The following is a 15,917-nucleotide window of genomic DNA, read 5'->3' as shown; positions in this document are numbered from 1 at the left end:
TATTAATACTCAGCTATTTTCTTATGATAGGAGTTGGGGCCTTATTTGCTTATATTAGAGACTCATATATTGGTAATTCAAAAATGAATTTGTCTAAGTAGTTACTGTTGAAACAGTAGCTAAGTTCCAGTCCACCACAAAATATATATTCCCAAAAAGACAACATTAGGAAAATGGCACAGTTCAGTCAAGCATATATACTATTTTCAGTTTGTACTGAGGCCATCTTAATGTGCTCTGTGGAAAATATTTTATTAGGGCATGCTGGGGACAGGATGTACAACTTAGGTTTCCATTCCTGAAGTACAGGCATGTGAAAAGTAACTGCAAGGAAATTGAGTCTCAGATGGTTAGAGCTTCATCAATAAGCATGTCAGGATTTACTGGGGTATGGGCTTCAGCATTTTACAAATTTATGGGTAACTTCATAGATCCCCACAGATTCCTTTGTCTTTTCATCATAGTCATTCCAATCCTGTAAGAAACAAGATTTCATAGTATTAGTCACAGAGGACAGAATGCAGTTGTGTCTAAAACAGAGTGAAAATCAAACTGAAATTAAACCTTACTCAAAATTTGGGTTTTAGATTTGTCAAAAGCACTGTGCAGTCACTAAACTAAGTTCTGAAAGCTGAGAGAACCTGGAGCACTGACCTGAAATTAAATGAGCTTCAGTCTCAGTGGATTTAACAATGACTTTTTTCTTTTTCATATGTAGTCCACAGCCCTTAGTGGACATGACAGCAACCATGGCAGATGAAAGGATTATCTGTCATTTACAATACCCCAGTCAGGCGGGTAAGCAGACAAACAGATCCCTGCCAAGTAGGATACCAGGGAACAGATTTGACCTTGAGATTCTTGCTCACAGCCAAGGAAGATTTGCAATGCTGGAGTCATTTTCCTGAGCTTTGAAGCACAATGTCTTTATATTACTTTTTTAACAGCTCTGTGCACAGGAAGAAGTGCAGGCATTTTCCTACAAAAATCAGTTCACCATACTGAATAATCCCAGCCATTTAGGTGTTTCCAATGCCAGGTATTTGCTCTCTGGAATTCCCAAGTGACTTAAAAGTTGCATTTCTACCTGTCATCTGCTCTGCTATCAAATGAGTACTTCTAAAATGATACCTTTAGTAATGCTGGTTCATAGTTGATTTAGTTTTTCTGCCCAGATATGACCTTTCTATAACTACATGAAAGAGCAAAACTAGTCTCTTGCATGTGCAGGGTATTTATTTTGGACCAATAACTTAGGGAAAGAAAGTTGGATAATTAGATTTACAATGAAACAAAGACAACATACCTTTTCTAGCAAGTTTATGTCATTGAAAGGTGTGCCAGATTCTGCACCTTCAGCAGCAAACCCTGCCTGCAAACACACTGACAGTAAGTTAAGACCAAGTTGTATCAAGAAAATAATAAGTATGAGCACTGTTTAAAGAAAGTAACTCAGCACAAACTTTTCTTGTATTTCTTTTAAATTAGGTAGAATAAATGGTCAAGCTCTTCCCTTTTTAAGGTTGTGACCCTGCTTGCGAATTGAGAAAATTCAATCTAAGCAACCACAGTTGAGAAGCAATTTTTCCCGCTAAAAAAGGTATTTCCAGGTATTCCAAATAATGTTAACTCTGAGTTTCTAAGCTTATATAGCAGTGTCCAGTACTTATAGCTTTAATCTGTGTTCAGAATTCATACACATTATGTACAAAATAGCTTCATAAGAAACTTACACTGCAAGAAAACAATAAAAAGAAAATATGGAAGAGAGTTAATAGTTTTGCCTTAAATAATGTCAGAATCCAAGACACACTAGAGGAGGAGCAGATTGTATCTGATTTAGGTACAAAATGACGAGCAAGAGGAGGATCAGCAGAATGAATTAACAGATAAATACACCCAAACAATCATTTCCAAGGGAAGAGTTCTTCACTGTTGTTACTGTTGCTGTTTCTAAAGGGTTGAAGGAAAGGCTAGCATTAGAAGGAAACAGCCTATCAGTGGGGTATAGCACAAGAATGAGGTGTTCTGGTTTACCTTTCATAGGAACAGCTCTCTCATTTATAGGGTTCAGTTATCAATTGTAAATGAAGTTTTACTAGTTTTAAAAGTAAACTTACAAATCTCAGCCACCTGTGTAGCATCCAGGAAGGTTTCTTACTTTGCTATTTCTAACTGAAGGGTTTTATTCAGCAGGGGCTAAAAGGTAAAGGCAGCTTCTTTCTGGTTTTCTGCAAGGGACCTACACTTGCATTTCTGATAAAGAAATCCCCATTAGTGCCCATCAGACATTTAACTGTGCAAGAATGTGTGAAGCAAGACACATGATTTTAAAATATTTTGGGATCTGAATGGAAGGTTAAGCACTTGGGAGTTAAATAAACCATGGAATGCAGCAAGACTAACAGGAGAGCTACCTGCAAGGCACAGTGTGTATATGGCCTTTCTGTAACCGTCAGAAGACCTTCTCAAGGGAACTGCTAGGGGTGAGAGGAAGAGCATGGGACAAAAATGCAGACCTGCAGTATAGAACAATAGCAAAATAAAAGAAGCCCTTCCTTTGCCACCTGGAGATATGCACCAGCCCTCCAAGGAATGAGAAGCCATGTGACTAGAATTACAGGCTTCTGTACCAGACACTCAGCAGAACTTGCCTTCTTTACAGCTCTGGCATCAGAGCAGAGACTCGTTTAAACTCTGCAGATGGGAGCTGGGACATGCAATGACTTGTCTGGCAAAGAACCAACAGCTAAAGCATAAACACACACACCAAAGAAGCAAAAATGCCTGTTGACTTTACCACACACTGAACTGTCACAGTTCTGTTACCAATGAAACTATTGTTTGTGTCACAAAACAAAGAAGTTTTAGAAGGTTTAAGAGAAATTTTATAAAGAAACTTCCATTTTTAATTGAAGCATTCACTTGAGGGACAAGGAGGTGAACTATCCTTACATAAAACAAAACATTATGTATCAGATATGCACGAGATGTGTCTACCTAAGCACATTAAACAAGAATGAGAAGTAATTGGAGGGGAAAACTGCCCTTGCCCATTAATAGAACACACAAGTACCTAGTTTGAATTTGTTGCTGCTACTAGGTAGGAAAAGAGGTTTTATAGCAGAGAATCAAAGGATACTTTTTCAGACTCAAATGATTTTTTTTTTGGGAAAACAACTATAATTTAAATAAGACAGGCAAGCACTGAACTGCTCTAAACTGACCTCAGGGTATGGTGCTATTATGTCTATCAAAAAAAACAAAAAAAAAGTAGAGTAATGCTGTATTTTCTGGCCATATGCTATGTTTGGTGCTGATCAAAAGCCAGATCGACTGTGGAGATGATGCCAGGCTGACTTGGATCATGTCAAATATAAAGCAGCTTACAGAATTGTTTGGAACTGCAGAAGTCTGACATATTTACTCATTAGGCATCAGAAAAATCACTGAAATATGCACTCAGGGATTCAAGCGTACTCTCCAACAGAGTGCACGGGCCAAACCTTGAGAATATTAAAAGCTTTGTTACATCTGTGAAGTCTTTGTTCAGCAGATAAAACTCACAGCTAGGATGCAAGCTGTAAGCATCTCCTACATTTTGTGATCTTCCCAGGGATTTTTCTTGGAAGTGCAAGTTCCAAAGTCTGCCTGAAATGCTTTCCACAGGAATAAACTAATAACCATTCTGTTCCCCAAAAAGATGGACTTTGTTTGTATAGATAGATAGACAAATAGACAGACAAATAGACAGATAAAGACTTCCTGCAGCACACTGCAGTGGTGATTTATTTATACTGAATTCGTTGTAGGATCAGCTTTTTTGGTCTATTTCTTAGCACAGTGTCACAGTCTGAGGGAAGGGTAAGACAGGTTTATATTTGTCAGTCTATTTACACCTAATCCGACTGGAATAATATGTTAAATATAGTGTGGCATTAACTTGCATCCAGCATGACCATGCATAAGCAAATGAATCACTAAAGACTGCCTTGGCCCTAAAGAAGTCCTTCAACTCCAAGCTTGAGGTGTGCTTTGCAAGAGTCTTAATTGCCACAGATCCTCAGTCTTTGACCAAGTTTCAAATGGAAAAATGCCAATATTCATTTCCTGTGGCTTTGGTGATCTCAAAGGAAACCTGGATTGTTTTAGAAGCCATATATTGAACACTGTTCACAACCTGAATTCATTTACTCTGTGTACCATACCAAGAAGCAAAGTGGCACTGTCCTGAATGTGACATTCTAATTGTGCACTCTAGCAAATTCTGCTTTGGGAAAGACTCTCTTTCGCAATAACCTGAGTAATTAAGACCTTGCACATGAATTTATGAGAACAGCGCTGAGTCACCCGTAAGGCAATTTGAACATGACTCCAAAGTGTGTTTAATTTTACAGTTTACTGGCACAAAGAGTAATAGAGTTGTTAGTGTTCGCTCCTTGTGGATTGGGTTCTGAAGACAAATGATGACAAAGAAAGAACTGTGGATGGGATGGGAAACTGGGGAGAATGTAGGACATTCCAGGAAGAGCAGTACGATTTCAAATACTGTATATTTTAATAGTCTAGAACCTGTAGGAATAAGAACTCACCTGTGGTTGAAAGTCAACTGGTTCCAGACCTCGACATTCAAACTCCACTATCGTTTTGAATTTCTCACTGTCTTCAGCCTGTAATTGAGTCAGAATACTGTTAGTTTTCATCTAATAGACAGTGACAAGCATTAGTCTAGAAATGAACTGCTTTAAAGGCAGTATTATCAACTGTGATGTCCCAAGTGACAGCAAAACCCTAGGGCTCATTTAATAAGTGGCAGTTAACTAAAATTTCTTAGTCTGCCACAAGGAAGCCTTCAGAAGGAAACTAATAGGGACACCATATGATCACCTCTCATTTGAGTGATATAATTTTATGTTTTGCTTATGATATATATCAAATCAGTCTACACTTGAGCCTGTGTGCAAGAGTCTACATGAGACAATTTTCTGTCAGGAGAAAACACCAGCTTTTTGTGTTCCTGAAAGAGGAATGTGATGACAAAGAAAACCTCAAAATATTATTAATACTTATTTATCTTGCTATGTAAAAGAGAAAACAAACTTACATTGTAAGGCTTGATTGTCTGACTTAAAATATCTAAAAAAGAAAAAAAAATCAGAAGTGTAAAAGTGAGTGGCATTATGTCTTCAGCTTTATTCAGCACAAACCAAGCACCAGCTGCTTCTCGCAAACAAATTTCAGTAGACACAGTAGAAGAAACAGGGTAACCAAGCAGTTCCTGCAGTTGGCCCTCAAAAGGTGCAATTCAGTTTTTCTCACTTCTCCTGAGAAGCTGACATTACACCATTTGTAATGATTTAATGCAAAAAAAAAAAAAAAAAAAGGGAAAAAAAAGGCATGCTTTTAGAAAATGACATTAGGGATATGAGTTTTGTTCATGTAGCAACCTGAACGCACCAGGAAGCTGTGCTGACTCCGTCATGTGCACAATGACATGTTCCTGTCGTGACCTCAACACCAGTGTACACAGAAAAGAAATCCCTGGTGAGTGCTCTTTACTAACAGCATCAAGCGAAATATGGGGACTAAAAAGTAAACCTAGGAGAAAAATCAGGGATGATGCCTCTTAAATTCCTAAGCACATACCAATGGAGCTCTCCCTGGAGCACAGCTTGCATTTCTGCACCATAGTGGCACTTCCTCTGCCTCCTTTCAGGGGAGCACTGTCCTAAAAACCGTGACAACAGAGATATCATTTTCAACTGCACTCTGGCAGAATCCTCTGCAAAGGTAAAGTAGCGTTTGCAACAGTGGTCTTTACCTTTTTAAAAGTATTGCAATGAGAAGGCTTTATAGACTAGGTGTCTATAACTCAGAAAGCTGTGATGATCAAGGAATAGCTCTGTTCTAGACTTGAGATAGTGAATAATGTCTTGTCTAATAAAAGCATGTTCTGTTAATTCCTCGAAATACATTCTTACCATTCAGTAGTATGCAACCAAAAGGGGTGATTATTCCCAAGAATATTCCTTTTGCCACTGACAAAATTTATCCTGCTTTTCAATTTCCAGATGCTAATTTAGCATGCTTAACTTGCCTTGAATTACCTCAAGTTCCCCCCAAAGTTTCCATCAACATTAGAGAAATATGCTACAGGCACAACCTTATTCTGGTACCAATCCAAAGCTTGTGGTACTTTTACAGAAAGGTGGCTTTTTCAAAGCAGTAAATACTTTTGTCACCAACAGCTGCCATCCCAATGGCATATTTCAATTAACAGTCCCCAAACACTGTTTTTAATATGGAACATGACAGGATTTCCTCAGTGTGTACAGCTATTAAAACACTGCATTTCATCTAAAGTGCAAGTCATGACATGCCTGATGCAGATATCCTTGTGTGCAAGAGGGGGATTGTATTTCTCGTTTTTGTTCTGGTGCAGGTTACAACGGGAACGTACCATCAATCGCAGATACTGCCATTTCTCAGAAACTTCACCACAGTTCCCACATTTCAGCTGAAAAATAAATCAGACAGTTTTAAGCTGTCAGTAATCAGAGATTAAAAGCCTGAAGGAGATGACGTGAGCCCTCCAGATTCACAATCCCTGCTTTTTCCCAGCTGAGAGGAGCCAGAGGCAGGGATCAGTGTCTGTCTATCCCAACAGGCCCGTGAGCTGACTCAGCCTGGCAGGTATGTCCATTGCAGAGGGTCTACCCTTTGGTGTTAAACACATTCCAAAGGACAGCCACAAAATGAAAGATGGGAGTAGCACATTTTGCCATTCACCTGGGTTACCTGCCAATGGATTACCTATGAAGGCACTGAGCAACATTTAAACTTCAGACTTTTCAGTACTCAAGAGTAATAGATAATGTCACACATGTACTAAATGAGCAACTTGGTCTAGTGGAAGGTGTCCCCGCCCATGGCAAGGGGTTGGAACTAGATGAGCTGTAAGGTCTCTTCCAACACAAACCACTCTATGCTATCTATATACTTAGTCCATCACATTCGTTGCTCCTGCAGCAGCTTGCTTGCTAGGACAACAACCACCTCTTTACGCTGGGTGCTGTGATCCAACACCGCAGGCCTCCACCCCACGGCCCCGCCGGACTCTCCCCACACTCCTCACACAGCCGATGGTGTCTCCCCGCCCCGAAGGCCCGGGACCGCCGCCCCCCGCACCTTGAGGTACCATCGGAAGTCCTCGCCCTCGGCCCGCAGCCGGGTGATGTTCTCCAGCGTAGCGCGCAGCTGCAGCCCGATCCTCTGCAAGGCAAGAGGCAGGGAGAGACCCCGTCAGCCCAGCTCCGCTTGGTTCTGCTTGGCCCGGCCCGGCCGCGGCTCCTACCTACCCCCATGGCCTCGCAGCGAGCCCGGCACCGGGCTCACGGGGCCGCCGCACTGTCGGGACTGCCCTGACGGCTCCCCTTCAACCCCGTCCCGCTCTCGCGGGAGCACCTGCGGGTCTCAGAGCTGCTCCTGCGTGTTTTGAGTTGGTTTGGGCTTTTTTCGCCCCTTCCACCCCGTTGCGCTTGTGCCCTCAGCCAAGCTGGCGGCCGGCTCCCGGTGCTCTCTGCCGGCTGAAGCCAATGGGAAGCCGAAGCTGCCCTCAGTCAAGATGGCGTCCTCCGACGCGGCCTGTTGCCGGCCCGCGGAGCGGCGCCTGGCGGGCGGTGCGGGGGGCCTGGGGATGAAGGTGTTACGGTGAGGAAGTGGGGCTGGCATGTGGGGAGGGAGCAGTATCTGCTACTGGGGAAAGCAAGGGCGCGGTTTCATAGAATCATAGAATAGTTGGGGTTGGAAAGGACCTAAAGATCATCCAGTTCCAGCCCCCCTGCCATGGGCAGGGACACCTCACACTAAACCATATCACCCAAGGCTTCATCCAACCTGGCCTTGAACACTGCCAGGGATGGAGCATTCACAACCTCCCTGGGCAACCCATTCCAGTACCTCACCACCCTCACAGTAAAGAATTTCTTCCTTAATATCCAGTCTAAATCTCTGCTGTTTCAACCCATTACCCCTTGTCCTATCACTACAGTCCCTAATGAAGAGTCCCTCACCAGCATCCCTGTAGGCCCCCTTCAGATACTGGAAGACTACTATGAGGTCTCCATGCAGCCTTCTCCAGGCTGAACAGCCCCAACTTTCTCAGCCTGTCTTCATATGGGAGGTGCTCCAGTCCCCTGATCATCCTCGTGGCCTCCTCTGGACTTGTTCTAACAGTACCATGTCCTTTTTATGTTGAGGACACCAGAACTGCACACAGTACTCCAACTGCACAAGAACAGAGCAGAGCTGCTGTGGGGAGCACTCTGGGATCTCCTACAGGTCTTTACAAACATTATCACTTTAAGGCTTGGTCCTTTAAGTCTCTTAATTCAGCACAATAGGTCTGGATGGCTGTGTTTCTAAGCAACCCAATCCTAACTATTCCATGTTTATATGAAGATGTCCCTGCTCATTGCAGAAGTGTTGTACTAAATGAGCTTTGAAGGTCCCTTCCAACCCAAACTAATCTATGATCCATTAGTCTAGAACTTCACAGAATACATTCTTCATTGCTTTTAATGTCCATTTTTATAGTTGCAACTTATAACTGAAGATCCTGGATGGATCCTGGATGATGCCTGGGTTACCTGTTGTCTATTTCTCTGGGTAGTCATAGAATGGGTTGGTTGGAAAAAACCTTAAAGCTCATTTTGTTCCAGGGACACTTTCCATTAGATCGTGCTGCTCCAAGCCCCATCCAGCCAGACCTCAAGCACTGTTAGGGATGGGGCAGCCACAGCTTCTTTGGGCAACCTAACTTCTCTAGGCAACCTAATCGTATCAGCAGGTTGTTATAAAATTGACACATCTTCGCTATAACCAGTTATGCACAGTCAGTTTTTTCCCATGTTTGTTCAGTTGTTTTCCATGTTTGAACTGGCTATCAGAATATCTTTCTTGGGATAGTAACAAAAGCTTATCTTGACAGCTGGCAGAAGTTTCATTGCACAGAGCCAGGCTTAATTTCATTTTCCTACTGCTGCATAAAGAAGCGAATTACAGCTTCATCTGATGAGTGAATTAACGTATCCTGAATGTACCATGACAAAAGAAATGTTATGAAGTCAGTTTCTCACCAGAACTTATAAATTAAAAATACAGACCTCACCATTTTATTAAAACACTGACAGTTCATAAAAAAAAAGAAAAAAATCTAACATACAAATAAAAACTTCAGCCAAAAAATATGAGGAACTGAAACGGCATCCCTCCCTCCCACCCCCTCTACAGACACTGCGATACAAACTTCAGCTTGATTGATTTAAATTGGCTTAATCTTGAAGTGTAGTCCAATAAGACTGAAGACTAGACACTTCAGGTCCTGGACCAGGTAGTAGAACACTCGCAAGCCTTCTGGATCTCTGCAGTGCACAACAGAAGGGACAAAGAAAATAAAAGTTAGACTGATGCAGTTTATAGAACTATTAAAAAACAAACCCCAAAACATACAGGGAGATTTTCCAGAGTTCATTTGAGATATTAACAATTTGTTGAATTCTACACTGATTGATAAATATTGTGTACTCCAAGTTTGCAAGTCTTAACAAAATGCACATTTTTATCAGGAAAGTGTAAGTAGCAACATCACTTTGGATTTAAAAACCATGATAACCAATCTTTTCAGCTTAAAAGAAACACAGATGTCTTGGGACACCCAGACACCTTGGTATGGACAGGCCAACAACAGTTTTCACTCTGAATGCATCTAATAGGGGTTCCTCCAGTGAGGTTAGCTACAGCATGTAGTGCAACCATCTAAAAGCATTTGGTACATTACACTGGGACACAGACCACTTGTGATCCCAGGAACTGATTTGTACTTTGATCAATACAAAATACAAGTACCTAGTAAATCAGCAAGGTCTATTATGAACTGTTACAGGACAAGAACAGCAACATAAAAAAGCAGGGTACATACTTGGATTGATTTACATCAATGAGTGAACCGATTTTTGACGTAGTAAATGAGATGTGCTCATCACCGATCACTATTTCAAGCTCCTAAAATTGTAAGAATATACAGATTATAGGAATGATTATATATAAAGATTATAGGAACTACTGCTTTGTGGTATTGGTTACAGAAATACGTAAGTACTCGGATGATGGCTTTTCCATTTTTATTACAGAGGCCTGGAATGCACCAGATCTGTGACTCTGATAAATAAAATTAAAGATAATAAATTAAAATAAATAGCATAAATTAAAGAAATAAAAATAAATCCTATTCAAACTGCTGTTTAGGCACAGCTTGGATTTTAAAATAGCTTTTGTTTCCCTCCTGGCCTGAAACAATACTGACTTGAGGATGAAGTTCCACTATACTGCTAATGAGCCAACATATAAAAATTAAAGCAGCAATTACTATGACACCACACACTGACCTGTCGACCAACTCTGTCAGGAGGAGGCCACAGAGCATCATCTTCTTTTGTGATCTCGCTGTCATCGATTATTCTCTTCAGCTCCTCCATGACGCTCTTATGCACGTAAGCCTGAAACAACATCCCAACATGGAAAACCAACCCAGGCGCTGTCCTGGCTGCTCCACTCACACAAACCTGGCAGTGTTCAAGGCCAGGTTGGACACAGGGGCTTGGAGCACCCTGCTCTAGTGGCAGGTGTCCCTACCCATGGCAGGGGTTGGAACTGGATGAGCTTTAAGGTCCCTTCCAACCCAAACCACTCAGCGATGCTATGACAGCACCACACAAGTGCCTCGTGTTGCCGACTGCCCACAAAACACCCGCTCTAGGCCCGTCCGAGGCGCGCACCCCTCTCCCGTTCCCCACGTCTCTTCCCCCGCGGCGGTCGCCTCTCCTCACCTCCTTTCTGATCATGACATCGTTCTTGTAGTTGCTGTTGTTGGCGTAGCGCAGCTTCCCTGCCGAAGACAGTGCGCACATTAAAGCCCAGCCACGGCAGCGCCAGGCGGGCACCCGCCGGGCCGGGCCCAGCGTCCTCCCGGCAGCGGGGGAGACCGACCCGTCCGCTTCCCTCCCTCCCTCCCGGTGCCTCCCGCCGCTCACCGTCGGGCCGGAACTCAAATTCAAGGAACTCGTGGCCGAACTTGCCCTTGTGCCCCACGTAGTACCGCAGGTAGAAATCGCTCGCCATGGTCCCGCCACCGCACCGGCATGCACCGCGCCGGCGCACGGCAAGCGCGTCACAGCGGGCGGGGCGACGGAACGTGTCTACAGAGCCCAGCAGCCACAAGCCGGAGCGGCGGCGGGGTTGTAGTCGCCCCCTGGCGGGCTCCGGTAGCAACAGCCATGTCCGGTTCCCTTTCCCTGTCAGCGGGCGGTGGGAGAAGGACTGGGCCTTCAGCGGGCATGGCCGGGTCCCCAGCGGCAGGAGCCGGTGCAGGTGAGGGGCCCCACCTCATACATACACCCCCGTACGCTGACCACCTTACCCAGGTGGCTCCATGCGATACCTGATGCAAAGCTGTTTTCTTGTAGTTAATATTTGACAGAAAAAAGTGAGCCTGGTGCTTGGTTATCACCTTTCCCGTGTGGTGGTGATGGCTTGGGTACCATCGCTGAAATAGAACAGGTCAAAGTCCACTCAAGTGTTGGTGTGTCTGTCAGGACCACACCATTCGGTCAGTGAAGGGCATGCTGTAATGCTTTGCCTTGAAGCATGTGATTTCCTTTAGGTGGAAAATTAAAATTGTTACTAATAAAAGCTTTCTTGTAACATTTAGCTGTGGTAGTAATGAACAAAAACGAGGCGCAGCTCACCTTTTACTATGAGTCCAGATGTTAACATTTAATGTTACTGCATTAGAATATGAAGCAGCTTTGTGCCTCCTTCACATGAAGGCAGTAACCCATCCAAGCTGTTCCTTGGCTTGGTTTTGTGCCCATGCAGCTGGTGCACCCCTGTGCTTGCTCCTCACTGGTACTGGTTTGTTGAGTTACCCTCATCAGCAGGGGCCAGAAGGGTGAGAGAAAATGAGCTGGTGGCAGTATCTGCCTTTTTGCCCTTTGGGGAACTGCTGAGAGAAAGGAAATAGCTGGAGACATGCCCTGTTGTAATTGCTCCCTACCGAAACATTCGGAATATGGTATCTCTTGTGCTGATTGCTAGAAGGGACACTTTACTGAGAGAACGGGGGAGAACACTTAGTGCTGTGGCAGTGTTGAAAATGGGTTTTACACTGATGAACTTGATTTCATTCAGGTGGTGCTGTGTCACATCCCAGGTGTAGGCAGTTAGTGCAGCGCTGATGGAGCTGTGTGCTTTAGAGTTACAGCAAGGTTAAGTCTGGCAATATTTACTGTTACAGTGGAAATCGCTGAACTGTTTCCAGTTCTAATCTGTCCATGGCAATAGCATCGTCTTTGGTATGGCATTGCGTAAATAATGAAATAAGCCTTCTTATCTCAGTTAATTCTGCATGGAGGGAAGCCCTAGGTGTCCATGTCAGGACATAATGCACATGTAAACTGACTAAATCCCCCATTGATGGGTCAGATTTGGCTGCAGTTTGGTTTTCAGGAGCACTGTATGTTTTGTGATCTAGTTTCCTCTTCTGGCTATGTAGAAGCTCTGAGCTTTCACTAGTACAGTCAAAATGTGTTGAGCTTGGCGGTTCATTTCTTTTAACATGAATCATTGCAGTAAGAGGCAAAACAGTAATTTTCTGGAAAAACAGGAATGTTTAAATCTAGGCACTTATAAATAAGGGTTAAACAGCTACTTTGGATATATTTTAGGACTTCATTGAGTTAAAATAGTGGAAGAAAAAAAATCATTTTTGTCTTATTTAACTTGAAATTACTATTTGCTTGGACCTAAAGACACTATTCACTGGGCACACACAGAGAACAATTTATTACAGACTCATCAAGAGTGGGAAAAGAAAATAAAAAGGTAGAGGGAGGTGAAATATTTAAAGCTCACCCTTGAACAGATAATGGACTGCTGGTGCCATTTACTGTGTGGTAGTAGGTCAGACTTCTTCTCTGCTGCCTATGTTAGACAGCTTTTCTTACATTCTGTTCCCAAGGGAATTCGAGGATATTGAGGAACAATGATTAGTAGTCTGGAGAAATCTATATATGAATAAAGATTGAAAACTAGATATGTCCAACTCAGCTAAATGATGAAGTAGAGCACATAAGACTAATAATATGGCAGTACTTGCATTTGTGTTGCTTGAATCTACCCAGTTGCATTCCACATTCTTTATGAATTTCTATTCTATAAGATACCTCTATGATGGCTTTTCAGTAGGAGGGTCCTACTGATACAGAAACAGCTAACCAATTGCTTTCTTGACATTTACAGTTAGTGCAAAGAAACTAAAACATGAGCCTAAAAAACATAATGTTTATATCAGAATGAAGGATTTTTAGTGGAACTATTACCCTGTTTATTATATGAACTTGGTTGTGCAGCCTAAAGGTAACACTGAGTATAAGGTTTGCATGTTCCTCTTAAGTACTGTCTGGTTTGACTTCAGGTTCCGAGTTCTTGTGGGTTTTTTTGTGTGAGAGAATGACTCTATTGTAATTACCTAAATTGTTTTAGAAGCCTTTTCAGGAATATCAGTGCTTAATGCATTGTTGTTTCAATTACTGTGTTGGAAGGAAGAGCGAACTGGAGTATGAGTTACCCTGAAAGCCTATATCTAGGAGGTGTCAACCATTTTCAAGTTCTATATACTAATTCTAACATATTCATTGTGAATATTATGGGTGAGATAAAAATGTTTTTTACTTTGTGTGCATTAGGTGTTTTTGTCTTCTTAAAAGAAATGTCATGTTTCATAGCATTACAATGGGCAGTGTATTGCTTCCACAGTGCTGTTTGGGTTATCTTGACACATGTATATCCAAACGGCATGCCACGCTTGAATGCATTGGCTTGAGGCTGTATTTGTGAAAGACGAAAAAGTGTGGGTTGTAGTTATTTTCCTTCTGCTTAAAAGCATATTCAAACAGTAATTGCTCTGTCTCTGAAGAAAATAACTGTATAAATACACATTTTTAGCATTATTATTTTAGATATGATAGGACTATAACATAACAATGTGCGTATCAAAACCAGGTACTGATACAGCTATATAAGGTTTTTTACTTCTTGTTGTTCTAAGAAGAGCAAAATTCACATCATTTTGTCTTATGACCTGTGTGGACCAGATATCTATGGGACTTGGCAAAATGGTAGAAATCAGATAACCATGCTCTGAATATCCCTATTTGTTGTTTGTCAGTAAAAGCTGGCAGAAAGCTCTTAATAAATCAGCCTACTTTGGATCCCTAATTTAACTTAGTTCTAAGGTTGCAAGATTTAGGAATTGTTTGTAATTTTCTGAAAAGCTGCTTCTGGTGTTGCGAAAGTTGTATTTCTGCTGGTTTGTTCACAAGAAACATTGAACACCTTGGAGAATTGTGTGACAGAATTGCTTTCATAGATCCCAAGTAAATCAGGGTCTTTTCTGATACTTTCCATGTCTGTAACTGTGTTCTAAATATGCAGAACTTTATGCAATTGCTTTTCCTTGTATCTACAGAGGCTTTAATTCTTATTGATTCCTTTATCAAATAGACTACTTTTGCAGACTAAATTAAGACAAAGTAATATTTGGTTTGTGGTTTAAAACCAAGCCACATACAGCTCGTGCACTCACTCCCCTCACTTTGGTCCCCCGACTCCCGGAGAGTTAGGAAGGAGAATCCAAAGAATGTAGCCCCCACGGGTTGAGATAAGAACAGTTTAATAACCAAGGCATAACACAAATCACTACTGCTGCTACTACTACAAACAATAATGATAAAGGAAATAACAAGTGAAGAGAATACAACATCTCACCAGCCACCGACCCATAAATCACCCCACCCTGCCCAACCAAGCACCGACAGATACCTCCTCCATCCCCCCAGAGCTCCAGCCCTTCCAGATAACTCCCGGTTACATCCTGGTTATGACGTGCTATGGTATGGAATACCTCTTTGGCTAGCCTGGGTCAGGTGTCCTGTCTCTCCTTCCTCCCGGCCTCCCCTCCTCCCTGGCAGAGCATGAGGCTCAGAAAGTCCTTGGACAAACCAAACATTTGAGGAGTAATTCAAAACATCGCTGCTATCAGCAACCGTTCCCAGCCTGAAAGTCAAAACACAGCACTGCACCAGCTACCAAGAAGGAGAAAAATGACTGCTACTGATCAAACCAGGACAGAAGTTAATAAATTCATAAACTGTTTCTTTAAAATATATTTGATAGCATTTAATGCATTCCATACTGCAGATCTTGACTTTGCATGTAGATCACTGTTACACCTGTGTGACTTCTTTAATTGCTCTGGGAAGAGTGATTTTAGTTTTGCAGACTGTTAATTCCTGTGTCTCTGCATTGTGTGAAAAGTAATTAGTAGGCACATATAGCTGAGTCAGCAATCTGTTGTGGCTGTTAGAGACAAATTGACAGTGGGCTTCTATGTTCAGACCATATGCTATTTAGAAAAGACATTCCGGTTTGTACTTTGATTTTGCAGTACGGATAAGTTTTAGCTACTTGGTTAAAAAATACATCTCTGGAGGAAGTAACATCTGCTGTTTTGGTGCCAGGTAAAATAACTTTATTACCCTCTGAGGTGAGGTTTTCCCTGCTGTTGCCAGCTCTTGACTGAAAGACATTCTTTGCCAAGGCACATCCTTGCTTACAAGACAATACTGGCTGAAGATGACTAAGTGAATAAAAATGTGGTGGATTGACATCTGTATTAGAAGAAAAAAGTCTTAAGCCCAGCATAGGCTCAGATGTGTGAGTGAGAGTCTGAAATGGAGAAAGATTAATGGAAATAGCAAACAGGACTGGAAGGGACTGTCATAGATACCATGTTCATCTCC

The 15,917-nt window shown here is 42.3% G+C and overlaps 2 protein-coding genes and 1 long non-coding RNA gene across 4 annotated transcripts in view; 1 reads left to right on the top strand and 2 right to left on the bottom strand.

Moving 5' to 3' along the window:
* Positions 1-227: 227 nt before the first annotated feature.
* CZIB (CXXC motif containing zinc binding protein) lies at positions 228-7,615 on the bottom strand. Of its 2 annotated transcripts, none has more exons than XM_031050869.2 (8): positions 7,359-7,615; positions 7,189-7,272; positions 6,461-6,517; positions 5,647-5,728; positions 5,105-5,136; positions 4,593-4,670; positions 1,307-1,383; positions 228-475 (listed from the first exon to the last, which is right to left on the bottom strand). In XM_031050869.2, the coding sequence occupies exons 1-7, from the start codon at positions 7,362-7,364 to the stop codon at positions 1,321-1,323; spliced, it is 402 nt and encodes a 133-aa protein (XP_030906729.1). In that variant the 5' UTR covers positions 7,365-7,615; the 3' UTR covers positions 228-475; positions 1,307-1,320. The 2 variants fall into 2 exon arrangements, with proteins under 2 accessions (XP_030906729.1, XP_005151342.1); XM_005151285.3 differs by having other exon boundaries at positions 1,307-1,372; positions 7,359-7,611.
* A 1,528-nt stretch (positions 7,616-9,143) lies between these two features.
* Positions 9,144-11,223, bottom strand: MAGOH (mago homolog, exon junction complex subunit). The gene is made up of 5 exons (XM_005151141.3): positions 11,091-11,223; positions 10,887-10,945; positions 10,446-10,556; positions 9,980-10,062; positions 9,144-9,422 (listed from the first exon to the last, which is right to left on the bottom strand). The coding sequence occupies exons 1-5, from the start codon at positions 11,176-11,178 to the stop codon at positions 9,323-9,325; spliced, it is 441 nt and encodes a 146-aa protein (XP_005151198.1). The 5' UTR covers positions 11,179-11,223; the 3' UTR covers positions 9,144-9,322.
* A 29-nt stretch (positions 11,224-11,252) lies between these two features.
* Positions 11,253-15,917, top strand: part of LOC117436249 (uncharacterized) — a 29,041-nt gene continuing 24,376 nt past the window's right edge. The window contains exon 1 of the long non-coding RNA XR_004549665.1: positions 11,253-11,427. This is a non-coding gene — a long non-coding RNA (uncharacterized lncRNA). The remainder of the gene's footprint in view (positions 11,428-15,917) is intronic.

This window comes from Melopsittacus undulatus, chromosome 6 (assembly GCF_012275295.1).
Source record: "Melopsittacus undulatus isolate bMelUnd1 chromosome 6, bMelUnd1.mat.Z, whole genome shotgun sequence".
In the NCBI taxonomy this organism is placed as follows: Eukaryota; Metazoa; Chordata; class Aves; order Psittaciformes; family Psittaculidae; genus Melopsittacus; species Melopsittacus undulatus.
This window is presented reverse-complemented; position numbering and strand designations above follow the sequence as displayed.